Source organism: Gobius niger, assembly GCF_951799975.1.
Source record: "Gobius niger genome assembly, chromosome: 2".
Taxonomy (NCBI): domain Eukaryota; kingdom Metazoa; phylum Chordata; class Actinopteri; order Gobiiformes; family Gobiidae; genus Gobius; species Gobius niger.
The window spans coordinates 24,767,713-24,778,536 of NC_136853.1; the positions used below are offsets into that span (position 1 = coordinate 24,767,713).

Genomic DNA, 10,824 nt, shown 5'->3' on the forward strand with positions numbered 1-10,824 from the left:
TTTCATATACATTTTATTTGTACCGGAAGTGTGACCGGAAGTAGTATGCTCCCCCCTTTTCCTCCTCCGCAGTTCGCTGTCTTCCAAGGATGGCCGCTGCAGGAATAAACAAGCAGGGTGCTGTGGCGTCGATGGAGCCCTGTATCCGACACGGGAGAGTGACAAATGGAAGCACTGTTAAGGTTGTAATATTTCTCCGGGCAAAATTAGAATGAAGCATTGTTTTTGCATTAGGCAGGTAGGCCCGTCTTGTCTGTGAGCCTGAGAGTGTACTTTCGCGACTCGGTGCGCTTGCGTCATTAGCGTTGATGTTGTTTATAATCATTTTGTGCTATAAGTGCATATCCCCATCCACAATCATAAATCTATGAAAAACTGAAAATTACTAGCGTTGATGTCTTTTCTGCGTCACGAAGAATTGTGGAACGCTCTTAATTGACTGGTGATCCTCATCTTGCATTTTTCATGGTACCTTCTTTCGCCCAGGGATCTCCAACCAGTAGCATACAGTACCTCTCCAGCCCTTTATAGGTAGCTCTCCAAACACCTACATGTCTACGCTTGACGATTCACATTTTAGATGCATTTCCTTTTTGTTCTGAACATGCAGAGCATAATCTCCAAACTCACTATAGTAAAGTATAAGAACAAAACAAGTAGCTCTCTGACGTTTTTGTTGCATTAAAATGGCTTGCCAGGGGGAAAAGAAGGTTGGAGACCCCTGTTTTAGTCCAACATAGGTTTTTAAGGCTTACAAAATGTATGCAATTGAGAGACTAAACAACATTTTGTCTTTATTACATCTGATTAAACTGTTTTGAATATACTTTTTGTTATTTCCAGGTACTAGAATGTGGCGTGTGTGAAGATGTATTCTCTCTACAAGGAGACAAGGTCCCTCGGCTTCTGCTTTGTGGTCACACAGTATGCCATGACTGTCTCACTAGGTTGCCCCTCCACGGCAGGGCAGTGCGCTGCCCTTTTGATAGGCAGGTTACTGAGTTGGGTGAGTACATGGATCTTTCATTATGCTGAGCAAATAATGCACATACTCGGACTACAAGCACTTACAGACTTATTGACTTATAAGTTAAGTCTGATATTGTCAGACAGATTAGAAAAACATTTTTCTGTCAGGAGGAAGGATAGCTCCATGTCACTTTGTTTAGCAAATCGGACAACAGTCACTACTGTCACTACTGACGTTCACCTGCTTTGTCAAACAGGACCATTGTTAATCCAGCTTTGTGGGAATGAAGCTCCACCTTAATTATGCATGTCCAGATATCATGTTTGTTTTAAGTATTTTTTGAATAGCGTCAAGGTTTAAGCCATAGATTTAATAATGAGATTGAGTCCCAATCAGCCCCATTCATTGTAATGGTCCCGAGTCGTCTGAAATTTACATGGCTCCACTACAACCAAACCACTACATACCCCTGCCATATGTCAGCAGGTGAAACCTGTTGTTTTTCTTCTCTGAAGCGTCCACTTGTATTTAACAATGAGGCAAAGCCGACAGTACATGTTCAGGATTATTTAGGTGTTGGTTTGACTGCAGTTAATTAGTTTGTGACACTGCTGTTAAAGAATAGTGTAGTTAGAAATGTTGAGTTGAATATAGGTTGCATGAATATAGTCGATGTTTTAAAATACCAATCTGCTATACATGTAAGTTAGTCCAACCAGAGGAGCATGTCTCTTACTTTTGTTGCTCTGCCGTTGTTATTTGTCAAGTACAAGAGAAAAGTATAGAAGATTTAAGGCTTAAAATAGTATGAGTATGTCTGTGATTGCACATTTATGAAACAATTATATCTGAATAAAAGAACATCTTTGGAAGTTTCTGCCACATTTCAAGATAAATCATGATAAGATTAATTTGTTTTTAGAAATTGCGAGTACAATATGCAACAAAGTTTTGTTCTGTGTACTTTGTTCATTGAATGACAGATTCTGTCTGTCTGTCGGCCTGGGAAATGCAGAAACTGTCAAACTGGTGTGCATCACCCATAGATCAACACTAACTGGGCCCAATCTCGGTCATCTTGAAAACATACCAGGGGTTGTGTTTCAAGCCGCTGGTGCATGGCTAATCTTCCCTGGTGGCAGCTCATGCCACACTCCTCCTATTGCCCTAATACTCCGCCTGAGGCTTTATGTGTCTACGAAATGCTTTCTTTACCTCTCGAAATCTTGCAAACCTAATGCTTTCATCGCTCTTCAGGAGACTCTGGCGTTTGGGGTTTAAAGAAGAACTTTGCTCTACTTGAACTTTTGGAACGACTTCAGAATGGAGCTTCAAACCAGTCTGGAATGGCGGAGGATGCCCTTAAAGGCATGGGTGAAGTAAGAAATGTGTTTTACTTTACTTGCTGTTAAAATATTTACTTACGTGCTGTAATGACTTTGATTTAAATCTTTTAAATGTTTAGTGTATAATTCGCTGTGATGAGGATGAAAGCCACACAGCCTCCATGTATTGCACTGTGTGCGCCACCCACTTGTGTGCTGAGTGCTCGCAGATAACTCACTCCACTCGGACACTGGCCAAGCACCGCCGGGTGCCACTGGCTGACAAGCCTCATGAGAAGACGCTGTGCCCGCAGCACCAGGTCCATGCCATTGAGTTTGTGTGCCTAGAAGATGGCTGTCAACCAGGGCCACTCATGTGCTGTGTTTGTAAGGAATATGGAAAACACCAAGGGCATAAGGTAAGCAACAATGATTCAGCTAAAACAAATGTTGACAGATCATGAGATATCTGATTAATCTTTCAAATTTCAGCACGCGCTCCTTGAGTCTGAAGCTAATCAGATCCGTGCATCTATTCTGGATATGGCACATTGCATTCGCACATTTACAGATGAAGTTTCAGAGTATTCAAGAAAACTGGTGGGGATTGTTCAGCAGATAGAAGGGGGAGAGCAGATTGTAGAGGATGGTATTGGAATAGCACATACTGAACATGTAAGTGAGAAGTCAACTGTACTATACATACAACAAGAGCGTTCACTTGCCTACACAGTATGTTCCTTTGTTTCCAGGTTCCAGGTACAGCAGAGAGTGCGCGCTCTTGTGTGCGTGCCTACTTTGCTGACCTACATGAGACTCTGTGTCGTCAGGAGGAGATGGCTTTGAGTGTGGTAGATGCACATGTCAGGGAGAGGCTGATCTGGCTGCGACAGCAACAGGAAGACATGACAATCCTTCTGTCTCAAGTGTCCACTGCCTGCCTGCACTGTGAGAAAACCCTACAGCAGGTAAACAGACTACAGGGATGGACATACATGTTGCTCAGTTGCAGTTTGCTTATACTAGTCTTTTTCTGGTGTAGGATGATTGTAGAGTCGTACTTGCAAAGCAGGAAATCAACTGTTTGCTGGAAACTCTTCAGAAGCAGCAGCACCAGTTCACTGAGTTAGTGGATCACATTCAGCTGGATGCCGGAATACCTGTCACCTTCACAAAGGTAGATACAGTGATGTTCGTGATGTACCACAGGGCAATGTCTGACTGTTGGGATATGACCCAAATGTCAGCAGTGTTGTGTGCTTATTTTTTACGTTCACATCTCGATAGTAAGGTTAGATTAAACATTTTATGATCAGAGTCATTTTAGGTAATCTTCCACAAGCAGATTCTGATCAACAACAACAATGGGTCATTATAAAATAGATTTTAATGTGAACTTTGGTCCATTGTCCATCCGTCTGGCTGATATCCTGAGATGTTTGTTCAATAATTTACCATCATGCCCTTTCATCTTTCCACCTGTTCCACCTGCACCTAAATATTTGACACTACTGCCCCGTTCTTTGTGTTAGAGAAAGTGTTTTTAGGTATAGAAACCTCTCCTACTACACACTGCAAAGGTCTGTATGAAAGCTGCGGCTGTGGGATACGTTGAAAACAATAATCACAATTTCTCTCCTCCCGCTCATTTCTATAACACATAAATAAATATTGGTTTTCTGTTCATGAACATAGTGTAGCTCATAAACATGGTGTAGTTCATGAACATATTAACTAGACCTTTTTAAGTAAACATTCAACAAATCAATGCTTTCCCCTCCATCAACACAGCTGCTGTCACTGAATTTACTGTTTGACTTATTACAGTCCCATGTTAAGAATTCAAATGGAAAAATACTTGTAAAGAAAGGGCACTTTGCAGACTTACTACATGCAACACGTGCGTTAAGTTTATGTACAACTTTGAAAAAAATCTCTTGCACACTCAAATTTGCAAAAAGTGAGAACTACTGCAACGTTTTAGCAACTAGGCCTTCATCAGGCAAGTATTATTTATGAGACTTGAAATTCAAAATTTGAATGAAAATGGCTCACCAATTTTTCTCTAATGCTAACAAAAGGAGCATTGTAGAATTATTGAATCAGCAGTTCAAGAAATTAGGCAGATGATGGGTGTTTCATTTATTAATCAGATATTTTCATATATTAAACATTAAAATGTCAAATCGTACGTACAGCTTGATGAATTTGAGCAGTTGCAACATGGACGTGTGCAATGTGTGACCTGACCTCAAAAAGCAGCGCGGTGGTGCAGCGGTTGGCGCTCGCAATTCACAGCATGAAGATTCCCGGCTGAACGGGGCCTTTCTGTGGAGTTCATGTGTTCCCCCCGTGTCTGCGTAGGTTTCCTCCGGTTAAGCCGGTTTCCCCTTCCACTAAAACATGTACAATAGGCCAGGTTGAATGAGAGAGTGGTTGGTGGGGGTCGGAGGGGCCGATGGTGCAGATTGTCAGCTTCGCGTCAGTCAGTCTACCCCAGGGCAGCTGTGACTACTATAGTAGCTTACCACCACTGAGTATGGAGTGAGTAATGACTACATTGTGGCGCTTTGAGAAACTTGGTAACACAGGCTTAAAAAGCACAATACATGATTAAAAATTACCTGAATAATAAAGATCTGGCAAATATTTACTTTTTGTTTTGTGTCAGGCCTTGGTAAAATATAAGTGTATTTGTGTAGTGTCTGTACTTGCACTATGTGGTTATTCACCTTCACATCTGCTGCTTATTGTACATAAATTTACCAACTCGCACTGTTGTTATGCCGACATGTGTATAATATGTTGTATATTTAGCTATTTTTTACTTCTATATCTTGTTTATTTTTTATCTGGGTTTCTTTTATTTTATATAGCTTTATTATTATTTATTTTATAATTACTTTATGTTGCATGTCACGCAATTGAGCCAAACCCAATTCCTAGTTTGTGAATGCATCTTAAACTGACACTGGCAATCAACTCTATTCTAATTACTGGGTTGTTGGTTTCACAGCCTGTTAAGGAAGTGCAGAAAATCATTACGTTGTGTTTTTTTTCTCAGGACAACCGTGTTCACATTGGTCCTAAGATGGAGATTCGTGTAGTTACGCTGGGGCTGGATGGAGCAGGCAAAACAACCATTCTTTTCAAATTAAAGCAAGATGAATTCATGCAGCCCATCCCGACTATTGGTAGGTAACTGAGGGTTGGAAAGGTTAAAATCCTTGTTATTAAATTGTGTCTCATTTATACATTGTTTTAACTCTCTTATAGGGTTTAATGTGGAGACAGTGGAATATAAGAACTTAAAATTTACAATCTGGGACGTTGGAGGAAAACATAAACTTAGACCCCTTTGGAAACATTACTACCTGAACACTCAAGGTAATCCCCAATAATGTCGCCGCACTTGTCTCTCAGTGAACTATATCTGTTATGTTTGTCAATTAATTTAAATCTATTTGTTCTCCAATGATTTGCTTAGCGGTAGTTTTTGTTATCGACAGCTGTCATAGAGACAGGCTAATGGAAGCGCACAGTGAACTGGCCAAATTACTCACCGAGAAGGAGCTAAGAGATGCGTTGCTGCTTATTTTTGCAAACAAACAGGTATGTATGTAATGGAAACGTTTTTGTTTTTCCTTTTTCCCACCTTAATGTTTGTGTGATTCTTACTTTATAGGATGTCCCTGGGGCTGTGCCTGTGGAGGAGATGACAGAGGTGCTGAGTCTACATAAGTTGTGCTGTGGGAGGAGCTGGCACATTCAGGGTTGTGACGCCCGCAGCGGGATAGGCTTACATGAGGGACTGGACTGGTTGTCGAGGCAGTTGGTTGCAGCTGGGGTTTTGGATGTTGCCTGATCAGCTGTGAAATTTGCCCCATTATTAAAGTGTAGTTCAGAAACTTCAGTCTCTAAGCTCAGCCAGCTTTGTGATCAAGCTCAAGTTTGTGAAGAACTGTAAAAAACACGGAAGCTGGAGTAAAGAACGTATGTAAATACTTATAACTTATTGAGGTCTTTGAAAGTGTCCCAGTCGTCACTTACCTTTCCACTAACAACGCATGTATTAGTCCATATTGATGTCTACAAGGTTGCTTACACGAGCAACTTGCACATTTTTAGTTATTTTTAGCAGTTGAGATGAGTTTGCTTGTATCTGTGCAAATGCTTTGTATTACTATGGACTTCATTGCACTCATAATCTGTGACAAGATAACCCACAAGCAGTCATGTGTATTGACAAATGTCTTGGATGTTACATTAGTTTTACAAGCAGAAGAACACTTGCAAGTAGTTCTAATATAATCCCTTTTAAAGCTGACACTTTTTTTATCCTAGACTTTGACATTATAGATTTGATGCCAAATGCATTGAGTGTTGGTGCGTTTTACTTTGCTACACTACTTTTTATTTCAGGTAGTCTTCAAGAGGAATAACGGTGACTTTTTAGAATTAATGCATTTAATGTTACAGATGAACGTTTACTGAATTAATATATTGTGTTGTGGGGTATGTATGAACAAGTTTGCTTCTAAATAGGCCTCCATTTTTGGAGTTTCCACTATTTGTAGCAACTTTTGTGCATTTTCTTGTGGATTATAGGTTTGATTTCAAAGAAATGTGGGCTAAAAAACCTTGTCTAATGCCCTCAGTGCTAACACGATGCTACACTTAAGTTTACAACTTGCAGTAACATAATGTGAAACATTAAAACCTTGTTCAAACCATCCGTAATCTTTTATTCATTTACAGAGATTAACAAGTTTTCAAAAGATTAAAAGGCTGGAAATGCTTTGATCTCAAAATGTTGACAAAGTCTGAAAAGTCTTAACTAAACCACCTCTATGAATCAGACATTACTTTATGGTGATGTTGATTATGCTGATGTCCTCATAAGGTTTGTCTGTCTTGGGGTTGACCTTTGAATTTGAGATTCTCTGGACAGCTTCCATTCCTTTTATACACCTTCCAAACACAGTGTGCTTGTTGTCAAGCCAGGGCTGAGGGGGAAAAAACATTTCAGCTGATGATACGACTCCATGATAATAGCTAGTGACGAACAGAAGATGGCAGACTCACAGTGGGTACAACAGTGATAAAAAACTGGGAGCCGTTGGTGCCTGCCCCCGCATTAGCCATACTGAGCGTGTATGGCCGGTCATGTCTGAGGGTAGAGTGAAATTCATCCTCAAACTCTCCTCCCCAGATGCTCTCTCCGCCCATGCCTGTGCCAGTTGGGTCTCCTGTCTGAATCATGAACCCCTAGAAGAACAAACAAAAAAGTCAAAACATGTGTCTGTGTCATCAGATTTTAGTTATTTCCAAATATTTACCTTAATTACTCTGTGGAAAATATGACCATTGTAATAGCCATTCCGGCTGTGAACGCAGAAGTTCTCCACAGTTTTGGGGCACCTAGAAATGAAGAAATGTTAGTTCTTGTAAGAAATACATTTAATTAAATAGCTTTATATTTAGTGGCAACCTACTCTACGGGGAAGAGTTTGATGTGGATGTCTCCCATTGTGGTATGGATAATGGCACTGTCAGACACACGCTTTGGGCCCTCAGCCTGTGTCGCAGCCATAACCTCTTCTTTTGAGGGCTTTTCATTAAATATGTCTCTGTCTGAGTCGGCACTCTTGGTATCCTCTGGTTCTCTCTTTGAAAACTGGAAAATAAAGCATGTTGTATACAGTAACTGGACACATGGTTAACAACTACTTCTCTAAAATGCAACATTTTGCACAATGGCTTGATACGTCTGTAAGACTCAGAAATGATCTGAGACCCAGAGTCTATGGGGCATCACAGTCCCGTCGTAATATACTGCACTGTGATCGAGCAGGATGTTTCATAAAACTGGCACACACTCAGGGTGTGTTTTATTACACACTGAAGAAGAAATACATTTAGGCCAATAACTACTCCATGTTTTGGATCAGTGCAACGTTCTTCAGAAACAAATATATAGCCTATTTAGTTGACTAAAAGGTGGAGTAAAAAATATGATTTATTGATAGGCTCATTAATCAGTCCATATTTAACGAATATATCTATAACAGATAATTTGTTATTCATGTTAAACACAAATACCAACAAACAAAAAAAGAAAAATCGAAGAACTAAAAGAGAACTCTAAAATGAAAGAAATTCAAATTCCTACCCTAACCTTTTTCCCTTATTATTGGCAAAAAGAACATATATTACCAGGTAGAAGCGGTTCTTCTTAAATGCAGTGCAGAATATGGTAGGATCTGCTTGTACATTTTGTAATGCTGGGTTGTCAGACGCCTTCATCTCCACAGTTGGTGCAACTTTCATGGATTTTGCTACACCTTGGAACAGACTCAGTTGAACCACACGGATATTCTCGAGCTTTCCAAGTATTCGAACACATCTATGAGCAACATTAGGAGGTTGAATTGAAAATGTAGTTATATTAAACCAGATTATTATTATTTTTTAAGTCATGTACCTGTTAGTTTCTACATTTATGACTTTAATGCCAAGCATGGTTCCATAGAGGACAAAGTGTCCCGTTTCATCAAAGATGATGTTTGCCAAACGGACACCATCCACCTTTTCCAGTTCCCTCTCTACAGCCATTCTCCGGCCAAACTCCATGTCAGGAAGCTGCTGTCGCATCTGCTGCAACTCCGTAAACATCTAAAGAGGCACAGGTCAATTTATGAGTGAAAAAGTATTACTATTTAATTTACAATGTAATTCATCAACTCACAGTTAAAGATTCATCAAACACTCTCATGAGTTTTCCTGTCAGAAACCTGAAAATCCTGACTTTTCTGTCAGATGCAATGGTAGCCATTTTCTTTCCATCTGGGGAAAATGCAAGGCTAATAGGATATGTTTTATGTTTTGCAAATTCATACAAGTCTGTGTCTGTTTTGTAAACCCAGCCTACGTATTTGGGGAATTTAAATTCATTTGGTAGACCAGTCCAATATTCCAACATTCCTGCTTTGTCAGCAGAGACAATCACTCTAAATTTTGGGTTCAAGCTGATTTGGGTCAGTGATGACGAGTGCATCTTGTCAAATACATGAAGTGGTTCATTGCTTCCTCGTCCATCATAAACAAAAATTTTGCCAGTGGATTTTTCTGAGCAAGCCACCGTAGAGATGGCGTCTCCGGGGTTGTAAATCCATTCACTCTGACCAGGGTGATACCTAAAGTCAGAAAATAACTACAATTAAAAAAACAACATTATACCAATATCTAGGTCCTTGAAAACATATCGAGACTTACCCGAGCTTTAGCATATTGATCATATCAAAGTTGACAACATCGAACACCTTCATGGCTTGGTCATCCCCAACAGAGCAGCAAAGTGCTCCTTCAGCACTTACTGCAATGCTTTCTATTACACCTGAAATACATTGCAGATCAAAGAATGTATTAATCTCTCTCTTTTTTTTTTTTTACTTACTTAAAAGAGATGAAAAAATGTTATACCAAGATGGCTTCTGAAGTGTTTGACAAACTCAATGCCTTCATCTTCTTTCTTTTTCCAAAACTTTACATGACCATCCTGGCTGGCTGTGATGACAAAATCAGTCCTAGTAATGTATAAGATTAAAATTAATATTTATTCGTGTGTCCACTGTGTGAAAATGTAGGCAATTGTACAAAAGTTATTCTAATGAAACGTACTTGGAGGCCACGATATGCGTAATTACATCTCTGTGCATGTAACTTTTTTCATACATCGCTGACGAAGGAAGATTGTCCAAGTAAACTCTTTCAAATTCCAAAACTAGAACAAACAAAACACATGAAATAGTAATGTTGGGGTCTGCATTCATCAACATTTCCTGTAGAGAAGTAAACATTTGAACGTGGAACTCACAGGGTGGTTGATTGTCTACAGTGAGCTCTTTCAGGAAGTCAACAAGTTGCAGAATGAAACCCACCTTTTCTTTTCTTCGTTGTCGTAGCTTCGCTCGGCATGGGTCCGACCCATTCGTCGCCATCCTCATCTGCCTCTTCATCTTTATCACTTGCCTTTCGCTTCAGATCCGCGCTGTTTTCAGAAGCCGCCATTGTTGTACTTTTCTTCTTCTTCGGTAGCGCTTACAGCGGCTTACAGGGACTTGTTATGGCGCCACCTACTGGACTGGACTATTAGCGCACTAGCGTAGCGTTATTCTACAAATTGGCAAAATAATAATTGTTTAATCAATTTATTTGTATGGCATTGTACTTTAATTTGCTAAATAGTATTGGGGTTGTTCATTTATACGCTTTTTTTGGTGGGAAAATGACACGGTTAGTCATTGTTCTTGTTTCTGACGGTTGCTTTTTTGTGATGCACATGGATCAAACCATTATTTTAGGGGGTTAGAAGGTTTGTTTAAAGCATTTTATTTTCGAAGATGTGTTTCCTAATGAAGCTATTCTCTATTTCTATGTTACTATCATCCATGTAAATAGAGAATGCAATAGCATTGCATTGAAAGGCGTGAAAAATAGAGTAAACCAAAACCTTTCGTTTCAATTTAT

General features: G+C 39.7%; 2 protein-coding genes across 2 annotated transcripts; one reads left to right on the forward strand and one right to left on the reverse strand.

Moving 5' to 3' along the window:
- The first annotated feature begins 40 nt into the window (after positions 1-40).
- On the forward strand, positions 41-6,983 carry trim23 (tripartite motif containing 23). The gene is made up of 11 exons (XM_079582962.1): positions 41-182; positions 844-1,006; positions 2,228-2,349; positions 2,436-2,714; positions 2,788-2,970; positions 3,048-3,263; positions 3,338-3,472; positions 5,360-5,489; positions 5,572-5,682; positions 5,783-5,907; positions 5,981-6,983. Exons 1-11 carry the CDS (start codon positions 90-92, stop codon positions 6,158-6,160), a joined length of 1,737 nt encoding a protein of 578 aa, XP_079439088.1. The 5' UTR covers positions 41-89; the 3' UTR covers positions 6,161-6,983.
- Positions 6,984-7,070: 87 nt separating this feature from the next.
- ppwd1 (peptidylprolyl isomerase domain and WD repeat containing 1) lies at positions 7,071-10,503 on the reverse strand. The gene is made up of 11 exons (XM_079582961.1): positions 10,236-10,503; positions 9,976-10,078; positions 9,778-9,881; positions 9,571-9,691; positions 9,044-9,491; positions 8,780-8,970; positions 8,512-8,701; positions 7,791-7,972; positions 7,635-7,716; positions 7,381-7,563; positions 7,071-7,301 (listed from the first exon to the last, which is right to left on the reverse strand). The coding sequence occupies exons 1-11, from the start codon at positions 10,363-10,365 to the stop codon at positions 7,158-7,160; spliced, it is 1,878 nt and encodes a 625-aa protein (XP_079439087.1). The 5' UTR covers positions 10,366-10,503; the 3' UTR covers positions 7,071-7,157.
- Between the last annotated feature and the right edge of the window lie 321 nt (positions 10,504-10,824).